The following is a 21,000-nucleotide window of genomic DNA, read 5'->3' on the forward strand; positions in this document are numbered from 1 at the left end:
TTTTTTGTTGTTAGAAAATGGAGTTCCATTGAAGACAAATTACTATACTTTAATGTGTTACTACATTTTCGAGTGAAAAATGAAATTTTTCAGGTGGAGATGTCCTAATAATCCATTTAGAACCACTTTTTTTTTAATTTTTAATTTTATTAATAGTTTAGTATAAAATAAAAATATATTAATATTTAAATAAACATTACTTTTATTTTTATTAAGTATTGTATAAAATGATAATGGCGGTGAAGGTGACCAATTTTCAGAGCAAATTTAATTTTTTAAAAATGGAAATTTAAAAAATACATAAAAAGTAAATTAAATATTATTTTACGAAAAAAATATAATAACTAAAAAACATAAATTAAATATATATAAAAAAAAACAGAAATTACCTGAAGCGCCCCTAAGATAAGTAATTATAAATCATGAGCAGGTTTGGACAGCCTCGCTCCTCAATTCATCTCCCTCACACTCTCTCGGTGGCTTAAATCTGGTAAACCGGTTCACACCCAAAGCTACACACCACGGGCCAGTAGCCATGGCGGCATGGTCTGTGCCATTTCTCGAGTTCCAACTTCTTTCTGGTAAATGCCTGCCCCCACCAATTACCATCTTTCTGCCGCAGACGCACTCAGGCTTGCTCCCTCGGGCAGGCTTGCTCGCTCGATACCGCGACTTGTTTCGCTCACTATTGGAGGTGAAGCTCGCTTCCTCCGGCTATTTTCAGGCAGATATGCCTCATGGGTGAGTGAGGAAGATAAAGGAAGCTTGTCCCATCAGAAACCGAGCTGCCAGACAGCAGGGAATGCTGAAATAGTGATCAAACAAATACCATTTATGCTCCGTTTAGATCTGTCTACAGGACGACATGGAGTTTTTTCTTCGGATCCGAAGTTCTTCTTTTATCCATCGTTCACTGTTGTGGTTTCCGGTTTGTATTCTACGCCTCTCTAGATCCTGCGACCCTAGGCCTACTTTTTTGTCTTTTTTTGAAATAGATTTGCATTGCGTTTTCCTCTGTTTTCAACTGTACTTCGGATTTACGGTAGGAAAACGGTTTCCGCTTTTCTATTTTTTCAGAAGGTCTGGAGTTGCGTTGTATTCGTGAAGAGATTTGTGCCGCATTGGATGAGGTATTAACCCATGTTTTGGGACCTAGGGTTGAGGTGTTCTATCATTTCCTGCGTTGAAGTGTTTGTAGAAAAGAATGTCCATTGGAATCTATGTTTTTTATGTTTATTGTAAGCGCTTGGCTCTTGACTTTCCAGATAGTGGGTTTCGCTATGTTCTTGTAATGGAGAGCTAGCATTTTTCTGGAACTGGAATGCGGTGATCCGTGTTAGTTATGGCAGCTGCTTTTTGAAGATTGCATTTTAGAGATGGAGAGTTTACAAGAAGATGATTTGAAGGGGATGAATGCTTCAGCTGGAGGCCTCGTATGGGTCCGCCGGCGGAATGGTTCATGGTGGCCTGGACGAATACTGTGCGTTGATGAACTGGCTAAGTGCTTGCGCACCAAGAAGGCCGGGACACCCGTCAAGCTGCTTGGAAGAGAGGAGGGGACTGTGTGAGTACAATTTCTGCTAATTAATGTCTTTTCCGTAGGATTCTTGAATCCTTGTTTTTAGTTGTACCTCACATGTTAGTATTTGCATCATTCGATCTATGAAATTTAATTGCATGAAGACCAGTTTGTTTTTTAAAGAAAAGTGGAAAACAAATGTAGATGGCTTTGATTTGGTAAGATGATGATGCATGTAAAAAGCCTGTCATAGTTGAGCTACCTCTGATCTGTACAGTGCCTTCTGATGGTGCTTTTGGAGCTTTTTGAAGTGATTCATGACTAGTGTTGTGTTTTAATGCGATTGGTCTCATTGTTTTGTTTTTCTTCAATGCTTTGGAAATAGAATCTGAATCCAGCTTGCTAAAGTTTGTTTGGAATGTTAGATTTTTTTATAATCACACCAAGGCCTTTCCTATTTCTGACGATCTCCACCATTATTGTTAGATGATCGGACAAGTAGGTCAAATGCATTCAACATTGATACCGGTTGTTCCTTAGATCTCATCATCACTTTCTTCCCACTTTCTTCGCGCCTAAACCTCTAAGAATGCCTCCTTAAGATTTGGTAGTGGTTTAATGCCCATGATTCTACCTCGAACATCATCCAATTCTCTGTTAAGTCCTAGGAAAAATTTGAACAACATTTTTTGTTCCACAATCTGCATGTACATTATTGCATCTTCTGGACATGTCCATAAGTGAGTTTCAAATAAATCAAGTTGTTGCCAATGCCATGTGAGTGTGTTGTAATACCGAGTAGCATACTCCTATCCTTGGTAGAAGTCATAAAATATTGTCCTGAAACAACTTTGAAGTATTTTTAGAGCTGAAGTAAATCTATTTGGTTGCATCCCTGGCAGCTGCTTTTTGAAGATTGCATTTTAGAGATGGAGAGTTTACAAGAAGATGATTTGAAGGGGATGAATGCTTCAGCTGGAGGCCTCGTATGGGTCCGCCGGCGGAATGGTTCATGGTGGCCTGGACGAATACTGTGCGTTGATGAACTGGCCAAGTGCTTGCGCACCAAGAAGGCCGGAACACCCGTCAAGCTGCTTGGAAGAGAGGAGGGGACTGTGTGAGTACAATTTCTGCTAATTAATGTCTTTTCTGTAGGATTCTTGAATCCTTGTTTTTAGTTGTACCCCACATGTTAGAATTTGCATCATTCGATCTATGAAATTTAATTGCATGAAAACCAGTTTGTTTTTTAAAGAAAAGTGGAAAACAAATGTAGATGGCTTTGATTTGGTAAGATGATGATGCATGTAAAAAGCCTGTCAAAGTTGAGCTACCTCTGATCTGTACAGTGCCTTCTGATGGTGCTTTTGGAGCTTTTTGAAGTGATTCATGACTAGTGTTGTGTTTTAATGCGATTAGTCTCATTGTTTTGTTTTTCTTCAATGCTTTGGAAATAGAATCTGAATCCAGCTTGCTAAAGTTTGTTTGGAACGTTTGGTTTTTTTATAATCACACAAAGGCCATTCCTATTTCTGACGATCTCCACCATTATTGTTAGATGATCGGACAACTAGGTCAAATGCATTCAACGTTGATGCCGGTCATTCCTTAGTTCCCATCATCACTTTCTTCCCACTTTCTTCACGCCTAAACCTCAAAGAATGCCTCCCTAAGATTTGGTAGTGGTTTAATGCCCATGATTCTACCTTGAACATCATCCAACTCTTTGTTAAGTCCTAGGAAAAATTTGAACAACATTTTTTGTTCTATAATCTGCGTATACATTACTGCATCTTCTGGACATGTCCATAAGTGAGTTTCAAATAAATCAAGTTGTTGCCAATGCCATGTGAGTATGTTGTAATACTGAGTAGCATACTCCTATCCTTGGTAGAAGTCATGAAATACTGTCCTGAAACAACTCTGAAGTATTTTTAGATCTGGAGTAAATCTATTTGGTTGCTTCCCATATTCTTTTGCAGTCCCAAAGAAAAGAATTTTTCACCTATGCTATTATTCATGGAATTGATAAGCCATGATATGATCATACTATTTTCAATCTTTTACTAAAACCCGGATTTGTAGTCTCTGGCATGGTTGCTGCTCCCGAGAGATACTCATCCTTTCCCTTACCACAAACGAACAAAAACACATATTGTGACCATTGCAAATAATTATGACCATTTAATTTATGTCCTGTGATAAGAATAGGAGAAGAATCACTACCACCAAGGTTTGGAATTTATGAATTGCTTTTTGATTCTGCTGCCGTGATGCTAGGTGTTTGTGATGAGGCTATTACGTATTGCGAAGAAGAATCTGCTAGAGATAGGCTGCTTGACGGGATTAGGGTTTAGAGAATTAGCTCTAGTACCATGAAAATTTTCTTAATTGATTATTTTGCTTGATAAAAAAATGATATTACATCTACATACATTATATATATATCTTTCATTCTCATATACTATTTAATGGCAGTCAGCCTTCCAAAACTCTTGATGAATAACTTACATACCATCACTAAGTCTCTACATGATTTTATTGCTAATCTATTGATACAATTTATACATTTATTTTACATTCCGTAAGGCTTATCACCTCCATGTCCTATTGATCACCGTATAAACATTCCTCCACTCTCCAAACCGGTCAATATTCATCCTTAATAATATCTTCACTTTCACAAGGATGCAATTTTATAATTAGTTAAAGAAATTTTACAATAAGGTATTATTATTCAACCTCATATTCCTTTCTCCAATCTTGTTCCCTTGGTGAAAAAGCATGATGGTACTTAGCATTTTTGCATTGACTATTGCGCACTTAATTCCCTAACTATTAAAGATAAATTTCCAATTTTTGCAATGGACGATTTATTGGGCGAATTACATGGTCCAATCGTCTTTTCTAAGCTTGACCTCCGTTCTAGATATCATCAAGTTCAAATGCACCCAAAATACATCCATAAAATAGCTTTCCGCACACATGATTGTAATGTCTTTTGGTCTTACGTTCTTAGCTTGGCAGGGTCGTTATAATTTTCTTTGATGATATTCTCGTATATAGTTCTACCCTATCTTTTCATGTTGATCATATCCAATTGGGTTTTCAATGCCCAGATTATCATAATCCTTTTTTAAAACTAACAAAATGTCAATTTTTTAAAACTTCAATTGAATATTTTGGTAGTATTGTCATCACTGGTAATGTTAAAGCTGATCCAAAAAAAAAATTGAAGTCATGCTTAACTGGCCTATTCCATCTTCCTTAAGACATTTAAGATCTTTTGTAGGGTTAACCGGTTACTACCGTCATTTTATTTTCATGCCTCCATTGCTTCTCCAATAACCAATCTTGTTAAACAAGATGCTTTTAAATGGGACACGACTATCTCCACTGTTTTCCAAATTTTAAAATTGATCATGACTTCTGCCTGTGTTAGCTCTACCTAATATCAACAAACACGTTATATTAGAAACAAATGCCTTTAACACCGTTATTGGTATAATTTTATTGCAAAACAATAATTCAATTCTTTCTTTAGTAAGAAATTGGGCCCATGCTTGTTTCAATCCTCTACTTATCTAAAGAACTCTACGTCATTATTGAGGTTGTTTGCAAATGATGCCAATATCTCTTGGGTAGTTAATTTATCATCCGTACTAACCATAAAAGCCTCAAGGAACTACAAAATCAAATTTTACAAGCCCCCGATCAACAATTTTACTTTCATAAGCTTTTAGGTTTCTATTTCATCATTGAATATAAGCCCGATAAATCTAATAATGTCGCCGACTCCTTATCTCATATCGTATAGCTGATCCCAGGGAGTTTTCTGCCTCTTCTCTTACTTCATTGTTTTCATTAATTACACTTTTTTCTTTCTCTTTTTTTCAACAATTAAAACAAGAATCTCTCATGTCCTCATAGATACTTCAAATTACTTTGCAATTAGCAAAAAGGGTAATCTCCAAGTAGATTACCATATCAAGGAACAGTCTTTTATATTATAAAAATTGTATTTAAATTAGTAAATATTTTGCCCTTAAAAACATTTTACTTACTGAATTTCATTCCACCCCTTTTGCAGGTTATAATGATACATTTAAAACCATCAAACACTTTATTGCAAATTTATGCTGGGAAGTCGTTGCTAAATTTGTTTGTTAGTGTTGCATTTGTCAAGAAATCAAGTCCTCGAGCATGGCTCCGACTGGCCTCTCCTCTTTCAATACCTTATCAAGTTTGGATTTGTCCATGAATTTCATAACGAGTCTACCAAATTCTAGAGGTTACATTACCATTTTGATTGTTATTGATCGTCTCTTCAAATATGCCCATTTTGGTCCCTTGCCCACTACATATTCAGCCTTCCAAGTTACCACTCTCTTTGCCAATGTGGTTGTCCGTTTGCACAGTTTCTCAAAATCTACTTTCCCAAATAAAGATAGTTTTTGTAAGTAAATTTTGACATCATCTTTTTACTCTAAGTGGCTCAACTCTTTACTGTAGCACTATGTATCATCCAGAAACAAATGGCCAAACAGATGTCCTAACTATATGTTTGGAACAATACCTTCGCGCCTACACTACCAACACACCCAAATTATGGTCTATTTTTCTATGCTAGGCCTAACTCTCTTATAATAATTCTTTTCACATTGTCATTAAAATGTCATCTCCATATCAATCCTTTTATGGATGTTTATCTACCTCAATACCTTCCTATGTTAATGGCACATCAAACATGCATACTATATATTCATTACTAACCAGCCGCGAGACTCTTTTACATACCCTCCACACTAACATGTAGCAAGTCCAACATAGAATGAAATTAATGGTTGATTATCATTGACATAACTTACAATTATCAGTAGGTGGGTTTTGGTTAAATTACAACATTTTCATCAAAATTTTGTAGTTAATCATACCCGCTCCAAATATTCAAACGTTATTTCGACTCCTTTTAGTTTTAATCCGTTGTCAGTATAGTGTCATATCAATTAACTCTTTCCTCCGTATAGTAAGATTCATCTAGTCTTCCATATCTCTGTCATCAATCCTTTTTTTGGTACACCTCCCACTACGATTACACCTATGTCTCTTCTTAGCCCTACAACCAACCATTAAGCTTACCTCATTCTATACTGACTACCCATATTATCGAAATACATGGACAACCTCTTAAATATGTTCTTTTACAATGGACACTTTCTACTCCAGATAATGCCACATTGGAGAATTTTTCAACTCATATTTTTTTCCATCCCTAAGAGCTTGAGGACAAGGTTAGTTTTAATGGGGATGGGAGTGTTCTCTGGATACAAATACAATACAAAAATAATAAAAAATAAGGAGAAGATTGGATCCACAAATCTGAAGAACAAGCTCAAGTCAACAATCAAAGTTTATAGTGTACACCTGGTCTAGTAAATAGCTTAAGGACCGAACAAACTTATGGTTTCATTAGAAATAAACCTATAACATCGGGGGTATTTTTGTATACTAGTTTATTATTATTTTAGATAGCTGACCCTTTTTTCTTTTCACTTGTAAAGCCTATAAATAAATCCCCTTGTTGTAATTATAGGCACGGAAATGAAATTCTAGTTTTTCTCTCCCTCTTCTTCTCTTTTTCTCGTCTTCTTCCTCTAGGAGTCTATACCTACTCCAAAGGTGTCCTATCTTTCTTGATTCAATCAAGAAGCATAACAGATTGTTTGTAGAACTTGTTGTGTTCCAGTGGTTTCTAGATTGTTCATTGTTTGCAATCTCAGGATTTGGCCGGACAAACAACAACGTTTATTGCTAGGACTGCGTTACATCTGATCAGAACAACCCAAATAGCCTGTTAGCTTTCGTTCCATTATTGTAAATGTTTGAATGGATTTTAACCACATATGCATATACGTATATTTGATTGACTTGCTCACTTCTTTGGCTGCTTGGTTTTCCGCTGTTTTCATTATCCGAATACAGTCCAGCTAGATGCAAATGTTGTTAAAATGGATTTGATATCCAGGTCTTGGCTCAATAAGGATGCTAATTTTGATAAATGCCATTCTTTTATCTTTAAGCAAATATCTTTATTGCATAAAATGTATTTACGCATTTTGCACATTAATTATTTTTTCTTGCATTTAGTTCTTGTAGAATTTCACAGCCGGTGATTTGGTGATATAAACCTTTATGTTTTTCTTTTTTTCATGAATTCTCGTTAACTCTTTGAGATTTTAGTATCATATTTAGGCCGTTTCTCACATGTAAATAGTGATGGATGGGGCCTGGGGGCTAGTAGAGCTTGTTGGAGTTGGTAGATGCATAGAAGATGAAACTTCTGTGGTGAAAGTAAAAAATGCATGTTGAAGTATATGAACGAGCATTTTACAAAAGTAGTTTTTATTTTTTTTTTGTATTTAAAATTGTAAAATAATGCTACAAAAGGAAGTCTCTCAACGATGTTTTAGAATTAACTTCATACTGAAGTTTTCTTTGTGGCTAATAAAGGAGTTGCTATTATGGTGACCGGCATGGTTTAGCGAGCAAGTTTACTGTGAATGTTTGACTTGCTGAGCCAGTTGCTAACTTTATGCTGGTTTACAAGTATGAAATTTCACTGTTGTGATGATTCCATCATAATTTATGGATATTATGCTGAGTATTTGTTTAGCCTTGCTGTCTTTATGTATTTATTCTTGTTGCTTACCTTCAGGGACTGGTATAATTTGGAGAAGTCTAAGCGTATTAAAGCATTTCGCTGTGGGGAGTACGATGACTGTATTGCGAGGGCTAAAGCTTCTGCTATTCGCTCAAACAGGAGAACAGCTGATTCAGGGAAGTATGCTCGCAGAGTAGATGCTATTCTTCATGCACTTGAGCTTGAAAAATGCCATTTAACCAGTGGGAATAGCAGCAAGGTCAGTTGTATCGCTGAAGATTCGCTTAAACAGAAAAAAATAATGTTCAAGAATAGGAGGGAAATTGTTTTTACTGCAAGGAAATCTGGCAAACCCAAAGAAATCTATACTCATGAACTCTCTCACTCTGTTGCATTATTTGAACGATCTGAGCAACCATTGAACAGTGCCGTACATAAAAAGAGACGGAAAAATCCAAATGATTCTGAAGATGATGGCGATGAAGGAATAAGGAGAATGAAAGATCTCCAGGACCTAAGTTTGGGGATGGTATCAACAGGGAAGCCTAATGTGCGTGCTAGCATGAAAGAAACCTGTGCCAAAGGCTCATCTGGGCGTGCTTCACAAAATGAACCGGACTTTGATAACAATTCATCTAGTATTAGCCATAGAAGCAGCTTTAAAAATTCTTGTTTATCGTCTAAAACTACCCGGTTATTTCATGTATGTCAGAACTTAAAGCGGAGAAATCGCCGGCGGCGGCGACTAACTAAAATTTGGGTGGGTTCGGACAGTGTTAAGGTAAATGTTCCATTAATCTATCAGGACAGTGTTATTACTGGAGATTTACCTTCTTATGGAATCACCATGAAACGTCTAAATGATCTAAAATCTTCTTCAAAGAAGAAAAAATTCTCATTAATGGATACTAGTAGTCTTGACTGCTCAGAAAGTTCATACGAAAGAACCTCACTACATGCTCAAGAAAAAAATGGCACTGCAGTTTATGATTTAAATCCTCCCTCTGTGGTGAGGGATGATGCTGATGATAATAACCTTTCGAATGGCTTGGTCAACGTTCCTATTCTTATTGGGGAAAGAAATGTGGAAGGTATGTTTTGACCATTATCCATTATATTCTTTGTATTTCTTTTAATTATATGTTAAAAAGCCAACTGTTTTTGGGTTTATGTTTTTCTTGAGAAATATTCAGATATTGGTATGAATAACATTATGTTTTTCTGTTGAAACAAATCTGAGTGCTCACATCTATGCCAATCTTGCCACTTCTGACATTAAGTTTTCATTATGTTTAGCTGTTAGAAGGATTCTTTAAGGCTTCGTTTGGGACGGCTTTCTTACTGCTTTTTGAAGCAGCTTTCTAGTAGAAAAAATATTTTTGTACTAAAAAATTGTTTTAAGAAGCGGTAAGAAAGCCGTCCCAAACGAAGCCTAAGCCTCCTTTTGAGCGGTGTAATTGAAGTTGTTCCGGAATAATTTCGAAGAAATAACTGAGGAGCATTAACTAGGAAGCTTATTGTTGAGGTTTAGATTCTATAAACTACACTGGTCTGCACCAAGTCTGCATGCAAAATTATTCATGTGTTCAGTAATCTATTTATGTATTCGGTCTTGTACCCTTTTTGCTCCAATCTTCAAGCTGTGCTTATTTAATGCCCTTTTTTTTTCTTAGATCCTACTTTTGTCTCCATAACGAGATGCATCATTTTTCTCATCTTTATCTGCCCAGGTGTCCTGCCCATCTGCAAGACTCGTGCATCAAGAAAAAATCACTCCTATTTATCAGAAAAGCTCTCTGTCCATTCCGTTCAAGTTTGTATGGTTTCAAAAGCTGGTGAAGGACTTGTTGAGGCTTCCTCTACAAATTCTGTATCTCCTGCTAATCATATCGCCCAGAGATTAAAGAAGAACAACATCGGCCTCAATTCCAAAGTAAGGGGACATTCTAAATATTCAAGTTTAAACATGAATCTAAATTCAGTAAGTTCTGATGATGAAGCTGAAAATGCTTGTGATGGCTCATTGACCTCTGATATCAGTGATCAATCAGTCAGAAGTGGATCTCTTACAGAACTAAGTAATTTCCATGAAGCTCAGACCATACTGGCTTCAAGTGCCACAGCAAACGATTTCCCATGCATATACAAGTCTTTGCAGTCCGGCAACAATCTACAGTGTAGCTACTCAACCTCTAGTGCTCAACTAAAGGGAGCTTTAAGAGAGGTCTTCACCTCCACCATGCAAGTGCAAGATTCTGATAAACGTGAGCAGAGTCTTGTCTCCATTTCCCCTCGATGTGCAGTACTGGAACTATCCAACAGTGCCAGTGTGGCGTCCCTATATGAGGTTGAGTTGAAGGTGCAAGCTAACTATCATGGTCAGCGAGCACCTCTAGTTTCTCTTGTTAGTAAATTGGATGGTAAAGCCATTGTAGGTCATGCTATCGCTGTTGAAATTTTAGGTGATGGCTCCAGCGCTGCTTTGCTGAATAGTAGCATTAATTTTCTCAGAAACAGGGTTAATATAATTTGTAAACTGAGCGAAAAGCTTAATGACCTGAAAAAGTCAGAACTGAGTGTTCATGAAACATCTCATCTTTCATGTACGAACTCTCCTTTGTTGGAAAGGAGATCTCTTGTGGGAAGGAATCTTTCATGTAAGAACTCTTCTTTGTTGAAAAGGAAACCTCTTTGTGGAAGGAGATCTGGCTTTTCTCCTAGAAAGATTCGTAGGTTATCCTCCATTACCGTTGATCTCAACAGCAAGGACAATGTCAGAGAAATAATTGTGGAAAAGGTGGAGCCATTGTTTGTCTGCTGCATACCACTCAGAGTTGTTTTTGGCCGGCTGCATGAAGCACTGGGCTGTTCGTCACAACCAGCTAAGTGAATATCTTGTGATGTTTCTCATATCCTCCCTGGACATAGAAGTCGTAGATTTTGAACTAGAAGGTTTTTCCTAACATTGCAGAACGGCCTATGGTGTAAAGCATAGAAGTTCTTGTTCATAATAGTATGCATCCAACTGTAGTGGTAGATAATCTTTAGTTGGTTTTGTCAACTGATCAGCTTGAAGTAACTCTTCTGCTTTGGCCCTTACGGCTATGTAACAACATTTAGGGCTAATGTGCTTCATTTTTGACATAGTATTAGTAGAAAATATTGTTTATGCTCTTTAGCTTTCCTGTTCTTGGTATGAATTCATGTCCTTTGACCTTTTTGTTATTGGCTTCAACGTTTCATTCTGCAAGTGTCAAAGGAGTGGTAATTTTGTGCATATACAAAAATGTCAATATATTGTTCTTTGCTTCCAGCCAATTTGTTTGTTTTTATCTGCTTGTTTCTTAGAAAGCTGTACGGTTAATCTGTTCATAATGGTGTGCAGTAACTGTTTATCATCGCTTAATTTTGCATTGTTATATCCATTCAAGAAATACATTTTTTAGTTTAATGCTATTAATTTTGTGAGGTGTTATCCTAATTCATTGGCATCTACATTTCCTGTTGTGTGCATCATAATTGTGTAGAGATTAAGGCTTTGTTTGGGACGGCTTTTTTATTGCTTTCTAAAACGGAGTTTTAGTGCAAAATTAAAAAAAATTGTACTAAAACTCCGTTTTAGAAAGCAATAAAAAAGCCGTCCCAAACGAAGCCTAAGGCTTCGTTTGGAACGGCTTTCTTGTTCTTTCTTAAAGCAGCTTCCTAGTACAAATTTTTTAATTTTTATACTATGAAGCTGCTTTAAGAAGCAGAAAGAAAGCCGTCCCAAACGAAACCTAAGGCTTTGTTTGGGACGGTTTTCTTACTGTTTTTTAAAGTGATTTTTTTTTGTATAAAAATTTTTATTTTTGTACTAGAAAGCAGCTTTAAGAAGTAATAAAAAAGCTGTCTCAAATGAAGGGATACTTTCTTACCATTTTTTAAAGCAGCTTTCTATTACTAAAATTAAAAATTTTGAATTAAAAAGCTATTTTAAGAAACAATAAGTCTTCTTTTGGGACGGCTTTTTAACTGTTTTCTAAAGCAGTTTTTTTTTTAATAATTTTTTTTATTTTTGAACTAAAAGCTGCTTTAGAAAGCAGTAAGAAATCCGTTCCGAATGAAGCCTAAGACATCATGGTTTCTTCAATCCGCTGGACCTCTGATCATGCAAAAATATCAAGCCTGAATGAGCCTTTCTTTACCCTTTGGTCAGCATTTTTTTCCTCCTGCACGGTAATTTACAATTTTTTAAATTAATTTTGAATTCTTAAAGCGCCATAGATGTTTTGCGAGTACTAATTACTCTGCAAAACAAAGTTCCTTAGCTGTAAGAATTTCTGATATTTTTTCTTTAGATTGTTGATGATCTATCCATCGTTCAAGAGATGCATCACTTTATTATTTTCATATTATATCCCACAGATTGCATGGAGGATTGGGTGAGAGGAAAGAACCCTGCTCACTCAGTTTGCATCTACGTTTGGGAAATTTCCCCACTTGATTCTATTGTTTAATATGATCAATCTCCAGTTCTAGTATAATAAAGCGGCTTCTTAGAAGGAAAGCAGAGCCCTACACCGGGTCCTGGTTGGGTATCTATTGGGTACCCACGCTCTGCGCCAGCGGGCTTTGCCCACCCATGCCCACCTATGGTGACTTTCGGGATGTCATACCCACCCACACCCACTCACTTTTCACGCTTCTTGAATGCAGTCTGCCACGGATTAATGGCCTTGAGTTTTTTGCCATTTTCTATGACAGCAAAGTTTCAAGCCACATATAAAAATTTATCGTGGTCATGATGCGGTTCAGTGTTGCGCACTGCATAGTAAGGATTACTGTAATATACTGCATGCATGTGATAATTAGTAATGTAAATTAGTTTGTCCGTTGATGTTGAGTACCCACCCATACCCACCCACAAGGTCATGGTGTACCCATACCCACCCATGCCGACTAGGTATGGGCGGGTGTGGGTGGGTGTGGGTATGAGCACCCAATGCAGGGCTCTGCAGGAAAGCTTATTTACATATCACAAGATTACAAGTATAAGATATGGAGTAAGCTTTCCTTTTCGGTGCGTCAATCTGGGCGTAAACCACATGAATTACTAAATAATGAAATAAATAAATTCAAACATGAAGAGTACTTTAGATTTTCATGTTGAGTGGGATGGCTATTTGAGGCCGGGCCTAGAGTATAGGGTTTGATTATTTCCATTGTGACTTGAATTTTATGTTCCCGATTCATAGTAATATTCTCTCTACAATATATGATTAAGATTTTATTTAAGATAGTTTTTTACTGTTTTTTGAAATAGCTTTTTAGTGAACTAAATTTTGATTGAAAAAATATTTGTTCCAAAAAAATATTTAAGAAGCAATATAAAAGTTGTCTCAAATAAAACTTAAGATTATGGAGGGGTGTTAATATTTGATACGGACCGAAAATCTAGCTCGAATCCGGAACATAAATTTTGGGTTCAGGTTATCCCGAACCTGAAACGGGTTGGGTTCGGGTATGATTTTCGACTTGTTTAGAAATTAGGGTCGGGTTCGGATTGACCCGAAAATATGAGAATAACTCTGTTTTGACCTGGATCGACGTATTTAAGAGATTTGGCCGAAGAAGCGAATGAAACGGAGAAAGCTCTTCACAGCAAGCAAACTCCAGTCGTTGCTTCCAATCAAAGTATTGTAACTTACTATCCGACTAGAAGGGAACGTGTCCAAGGAGCGAAGTCGAACAGCAACGACCTTCACAGCGAGCGAACTCGTCGTCATTGCTTCTGATCAAAATGTTGTAACTTACGATCCGACCATAAGGGAATGCTGTCCAAGGTGTGAAGTCGAACATCAATGAAGGTGACTCACTTGGCGGGTCGGATTCGGATCCGAAAAATCGACCCGTTTGTAAAAACGGGTCGGGTTGAAGTGTGCCGGTCAATTCTATATTGGACCTGAACCCGACCTGTGACCCAATTTTGACAGTCCTAAGATTATGTATGTGACCTCTGAGAGAAGAAGCGTCTTGCTGAAATTCTCATTTCCTGTAAGAATTGTTAGAAAGCAGAGTAGACGAATACAGAGGAAAATAGAGAAGAAGATTGTAATGTGTACTCACTGTATTCTAATAAAACTAAAAGTTTCATGAAAACAATTAGACGAGTACACATATATAGATGAGAAAAGTTAACAAGAGCTGATTTCACCACATGGGTAGTTTGTGTTTGAATGGTCTGCATGCAGTTGATAGTTTTAGTTCATCGACTGAGATTAAATCTGATAAATTGAGTATGTGCTGTTGCAAGAGAGATGGAGAAGTAGAGAGTAATGTGGGCTGTATGAGCGTATAGCTTATCAACCTCTCCTCAGACCTTGTTTTGATTAGATGCGATGACTTGAGTTGATTAACTTGGTAAGATTAATGTGGTGGTAGATGCTCTGAGCAGAAAATCTTTTGAATTATCTTGTATTCAACTTACATTTGATGAGTATTTGATACAGGATATGGAAAATCTTCAATTAGAAGTGATTTCTTCTGTTGATCTTAATTTTGATATATTAACTGAGGTGATTATTCAACCTTTTTTGTAAGAAAATATTTAGGAATCTCAGAAATCAAATGCATAATATTTGAAGTTGATTGATCAGATCAAATATGAACTATAAGTGTTTAATTTTGGTATTATATTCTTTAAGAATAGATTGTGGATTCCTATATCTAAAGATTTCAGGTTGGAGATTCTGCACAATGATCATTATTCAGACTATATTATTCACCCAAGAAGCGGCAAAATGTATAGTAATTTGAAAGATATGTTATTGTGGCCTGGATTGAAGAAGAATGTGGTAGAGTTTATTTCAAAATGTCAAGTATGTTAGCTAGTGAAGGCAGAGCTTCATCGATTGAGATGTTTTTTGCAGTCGTTATTCATTCTTTAGTGGAAATGGAAAGAAGTGATTGTGGATTTTGTTATGAGTTTTTTCAAGTTTAGATATACATATGATATTGTTAGGGTTATAGTTGATCGTCTGACAAAGTCTGCTCATTTCATTCCAATCAGATAATATGATTCTGCAAACAAATGTGTATATGTATAGATATGACATGTTTACCTCTAAATTATGGAGGGACATTAATCGAGGTTTATATATTAAACAACATTTTAGTACGACATTTCATTCTCAGACTAATGGACTGGCTAAGAAGACCATACAGCTACTAGAAGATCTTTTGAGATTGTGTGTTTTTAATTTTGGTGGTTGTTAGGAGATCACATTCCTCTTATTGAATTTGCTTATAATAATAATATTCAGTCAAATATATGTATGACTTCTTATGAAGCTCTGTATGATAGAAAGTCTCGGACACTATTATTTTGGATATAAGTGGTAGAAAGATATGTGATTGGATCCATTTTGGTTGATGATGCTATTGAAAAGATTTGCTTGATTAGAGATTGGTGTAAAGTTGTATGAGACAGACAACAATAGTATTTTGATGCTAAACATCGGGTTGTGGAGTTTCAAGTGTGAGATTTTGTATATGTAAATATCATAATCTTGAAAGGCATTAACAAGTTTGGCAGGGAAGGAAAGATAAGTCTAAGGTACGTTGCACCATTTGGAGTTATTGAAGAATTATAAAATTTGCTTGCATGTTACAATTGTCAGATCAAATGTTTGAAAGCAAATGTTCAAGATAAGTCTAATCCCTTTTTTTATGTAAATCAAATGTAATTGAACATTTAATAAGAGATAAATAACACAATTAACAAGAAAAAATTATGAGGTTTTAGGTTGGCTAGAATCATATGCTATATGCTTACTAACCTCATAATGTTATGTTTTTTGAAAGGGATTTAAGGAATTTCTCACTTCAATAATGTAAAACATTTAGCATAAATTCTTCTTTAGATGAGGTATATGTTAGGCCATAACAAAGAAGATGTTACCATATAGTGGATTCATGAGAAATGAGTTTGAAAGATAAAAAGAATTAATCAAATTAGGATTTTAAAATTAAGCAGATGAGGAGGATCTTCTCAAATCATGATCAACATTCAATTGAGAGGAAGTTTGAGATTACTTAGATATGGACCAAGCTCATAAAATCATGATCAACAATATTATTTTATTTTATTTTTTTTTAACAAATATGAAGGAAATATAGTCAAATTAACCTTCTTAGCTTTACATGTCTTTACTACGAATTCCATTTCCAAATACAGCAAATCAAACATCTCCAAGCTATAAAAAATAATATTGTTGGATGGGAATTGTCTTCCATCTATTAGTAGAGGAGGTCCACCCAAACAAAGCAAAATAAAGGAGAAACCTTGCATAATTTATTAATTACATTAAAATAATATATATTATTGAAATATGTAATATAAATGTGTTAAATAATAAATTATTTAAATTATTTTGATGAATGAATCATTTTTAATATTTTATTTGTTTGTATGTTTATACATCTATGCATGATTTTATGTACTTGCAAGTGCATAAATGTTTACAATTACATAATAAAATTTTAAAATGATTTATGGATGTTGCATCCTGCAATATTCGTGAGGATAGAGAAATATAAAGTTTAGCATCCTAACCTTGTATGAAAGTCCATCACATAAATAGATAAATAGTATGGGAGTAGCTAGGGCTGTCAAAATTAGGTCATGGGTTGGGTTCGGGTCAAATCTAGAACTGACCCGGTATTATTTGACCCAACTCGAGCCCGACCCATTTTTGAAAATGGATCAGTTTTTCAGACCCAAACCTGTCCCGCTTCGGGTTTGGTTCAACCCGACTCTCTACTCGTAAGTCAAATTAATCCAGTAACTCCGCTTTGGGTTCGATAGCGACAGAAATTGTGCATTTATTCTACCAAATCCCATAACTCTGGTGGCCCTTAGGCAGTAGAAGCGACGACACGCGATACCAATGATGGTAGACGCCACAGTGGGATTGGCTCAATGCGACGAGACATGTGCCAGGCTACGATGCGACGTGGGTAGCAGCATCGCGGGTAGACGCGATGCGAGGTAGGCTATGACACGATGCGCCACATATGATGCGACCCGCAGCAGTGGTTCGAAGTGACGCGGACATACACCTTTTTTGGGTCATTCCGAGTCATTTCAGGGTTTATGGGTCAACACAAACCCGACCCAATTTTTGATGTGGATTAATTTGTTGAACCCAAAACAGTCCCATTTCAAGTCTGGTTTGACCCTAACATGAAATTTTTTTGATCGAATTTGAGTCAGGATTTATGTCTGAAAAATTGTAGTCGACAATAGTGGTCGGAAGGACCATAGTCGGGTTGGCGAAAAAGGTCAGAAAGAATGTAGTATGTGGGTGAAGGAGATCAGAAAGACCGTAGTTTGGTGATGATGGCCATAAGCACCATAGTCAGTGGATGATGGAGGTTGGAAAGACCGTAGTCAGCAACGGAGGTCGAAAAGATCGTAGTCGATGACAGTGGTCGAAAGGACCGTAGTCGATGGACAACGACGGTTGGAAAGACCGTAGTCTGGAGATGGTGGTGGAAGAGACAATAGTTGGCGGGAGACGGAGGTCAAAAAGGCTGTAATTGGTGGGTGACGTATGTCACAACCTAACCCGACCAGGACGGATCCTATCGTGTTGAGTTGCGACAAGTGAACCCCAGGATCTAATTTTGAAATTATTTTTCAGACTTTCTTCCCATATTCTTTCACAACACATAAGTACAGAGCTACTAAAAACTTTCAAATATAAAAAACTCATCCATAAAATATTTCTTTCATTCATCAAAATAATCATATACATTATAGTACTTGACTACAGACAGAAGGTACATAATATAAAAGTAAACTAGTCATGACTGTACACAAATCAAAAGCATCAAAAATACTTATATCTTCATATCAGATCCTGAGCGGCTAGTCCACAACTTCCTTCCTTTTCACCGATCCTAAAAACCATGAATAAAACCACAGTGAGCTCACAGTTCAGTAAGGTCACACTAGCTGATCTATATTCTCATACACTCTCATTTCAAAATAATTTACTGAAGATTTAAAAACAGTTTATTGCAGATCAAAGAATTCACTGAACTGAAAATCATGAAATAGAAATACATATCAATTCATTTACTGATTCAGATAGTTGTACAGAATTCAGATATTCATCAGAAATCTAGATAAAAACACAGAATTCGGATAATCGTATAGAAATCAGACAATCAGATAAAATTTAGATAATCGTACAAAAATTAAATATTCAGATAGAATTCAAATAATCGTATAGAAATCAGATATTCAGACAGAATCAAATAACATATACAGAAGAAATGAATAAAATTCGTATCATATAATCATACAAACCATATTTCAGGTCAAATTTCAAATCACATTTCAGAGTTATTCAAATTTTTCTCTGACACAGATATAATCTCAAAGGATTCTAGCCCCTTATGTCTCCCTTCTCCGACACAGACAGAATCTCAAAGGATTATGGCCCCTTATGCCTCCCTTTGTACTTACAGTACCAGAACATATCAGATATCAGAATTATTCATATCAGAGTTCATTTCCTGAAACCCAAACATAATCTCAAAGGATTCTACCCCTTATACCTCTCTTTCTTGACACGGACAGAATCTCAATGGATTATGACCCCTTATAACTCCCAATAGATATCATTTAAATCACATTTGTACATAAAATATCACATCATAGCAAATACGAAATAATTGAGCACATATCAAAATTTCACCTTTTTCGTATAGCGATAGAGGTCATATTAAAAATTTGTTCAATTCGTACAAACGAACTGACGGTTCGTACAGACAAACCTGCACCTTGTTCAGTTCGTACAAACAGTTTGTATAGACTAACATGCACCTTGTTCAGTTCGTACAGAAGGTTTGTACAGACTAACTGAACACAATTTTTTTTCTCCAAAAATAACTTGAAAGTTTAAGGGTTTCACACGTAAGTCAGAAAGATCATTGTTGGAGGGAAATAAAGGTCATATTAGACCATAGTCAGAAGGTGATAGTAGTCGGAGGGAATCGTAGTCAGTGGGCAATGAAGGTTGGATTGGACCATAGTCTGGTGACAGTGGTAAGACGGACCATAGTTGGCAGTTGATGGTAGTTAGAGAGGATCGTAGTCGGTGGGCAATAGAGGTCGGATTAGGCTGTAGTCTGGTGATAGTGGTCGGAATGATCGTACTTAGCAGACGATAGAGGTTAGAAAGAGCATAGTCTGAAGGGTTAAAGTTCGGTAACAATCAGTGGCCAGGCAGTGGTCGAGGTTTAGCTTGGTGGTGAGAGATATCTCAGAATTCTCTTCCTCTCCTCTCTTCTTTCCATCTTCATTTATAATTTTTTGAGACAGGCATGACAAGCAAATAAGAAGAAGAGCAAGGGCATGCTGGGAGTATTTTGGATGGACGGTTGATATAGACTCTCTTGATCATAGAACATTTATCGAGTATTTAAGTGTCTTAATGATATCAGAGTTCAGAGATCTTGAGCTAGTTGGATTTGTCTCGTCGAGCCGCTCAATTCGACTATAAGCATGTAACATTTGGAAATCATTTAGTTGTTCAATTTATGATTTAAACCTTATAAATATATTTCAGGTCTTTGATTTGGACTCATTTGGGGTCATATTAGATCAAATTAGGTGTGTTTGGGTTCGTCTCATCTTTTTGAGATGTTTAATTCGATTATAAGTTTGTAGAAATCGGAGTTCAAATGACTCTGAATTTAATTTCGAAAGTTTCAACCATAATTTGTCTTGACATTTGTTCCCGATTAAATTTTGTTGGATTATATATAACAGACATACTTTTATTGATTATATTTAACACCCCAAATAACATCTAATCCATTTTTCTTCTGATTATTGTTGTGTTATGGAGTATTCGCGATGGTAGAGAAATATATAATTTAACGTCTTAGCATTGTACGAAGATCCAGCACACAATCAGATAAGAGAGAGGGTGAAGTGTTCATAAGAGACACCAGAGTTTTTACGTGGAAAACCCTTAAAAAGAGGGAAAAACCACGGGGTCTGGCCCAATTTGAATGAATCCACTAGTATTTATTGTCGATTACAATTGAGGCCCTTCCTTAGGAGAAGGCCTTGGATTGATGTCATAAATATACATCATATATAGCACATTACATGGTGGGAGTTACATTTGTTTGGTCTGCAGGATCATAGTCGATAACTTGGAGTCCGGAGAGACCGTTGTCTGGTGATGGAGGTCGAAAGGATCGTAGTCGGCATGAGACCAAGGTCAGAAAGACCATTGTCTAGTGATGGAGGTTAGAAGGACCGTTGTCTGCAGGAGACCAAGGTCAGAAAGAATATTGTTTGGTGATGGAGGTTGGCAGTATTCTGGGAGAACTCTGGGCATCAAGTGGTGGCCTAGTGGAGCTCAAGGCCTCAAGTAGTGGTCCGGCGGAAGTCCGGGCCTCAGGTGATGTTCTGGTGGAAGTCTGGGCCTCCGGTGGTGGCCTAGTAGATCACATGGCCTTAAGTGGTGGTCCGAAAGAAGTATGGGCCTCAGGTGGTGGTCCAGCGGAGCAACGGCGTCAGGCGGTGGTCCGGCGGGGGTGAGGGCCTCAAGTGGTGGTCCGGCGGAGCAGCGGCGTCAGACGGTCGTCCGGCGGAGGTGAGGGCCTCAAGTGGTGGTCTGGCGGAGCAACGACTTCAGGAAGTGGTCCGGCGGAGGTGAGGGCCTCAAGTGGTGGTCCGGCGACGGTCCGGCGGTGGTCCAGCGAAACTCTAGTGGTGGTCGAGGAGGAGCTTCTTCTTTCTCTTTTGCTCCCCCCC

The 21,000-nt window shown here is 36.9% G+C and overlaps 1 protein-coding gene across 6 annotated transcripts; it reads left to right on the forward strand.

The window, feature by feature from the left end:
• The first annotated feature begins 462 nt into the window (after positions 1–462).
• On the forward strand, positions 463–11,493 carry LOC110100671 (uncharacterized protein At1g51745). 6 transcript variants are annotated; one of them, XM_028693706.1, is made up of 6 exons: positions 463–928; positions 1,078–1,130; positions 1,266–1,455; positions 2,528–2,636; positions 8,235–9,271; positions 9,911–11,493. In XM_028693706.1, exons 3-6 carry the CDS (start codon positions 1,377–1,379, stop codon positions 11,068–11,070), a joined length of 2,385 nt encoding a protein of 794 aa, XP_028549539.1. In that variant the 5' UTR covers positions 463–928; positions 1,078–1,130; positions 1,266–1,376; the 3' UTR covers positions 11,071–11,493. The 6 variants fall into 6 exon arrangements, with proteins under 6 accessions (XP_028549539.1, XP_020683939.1, XP_028549540.1 ...); XM_020828280.2 differs by having other exon boundaries at positions 1,266–1,362; positions 2,435–2,636; XM_028693707.1 differs by having other exon boundaries at positions 463–1,130.
• The last annotated feature ends 9,507 nt before the right edge of the window (positions 11,494–21,000 follow it).

The sequence above is a fragment of the Dendrobium catenatum genome, unplaced genomic scaffold (assembly GCF_001605985.2).
Source record: "Dendrobium catenatum unplaced genomic scaffold, ASM160598v2 fragScaff_scaffold_338, whole genome shotgun sequence".
Lineage (NCBI taxonomy): Eukaryota > Viridiplantae > Streptophyta > Magnoliopsida > Asparagales > Orchidaceae > Dendrobium > Dendrobium catenatum.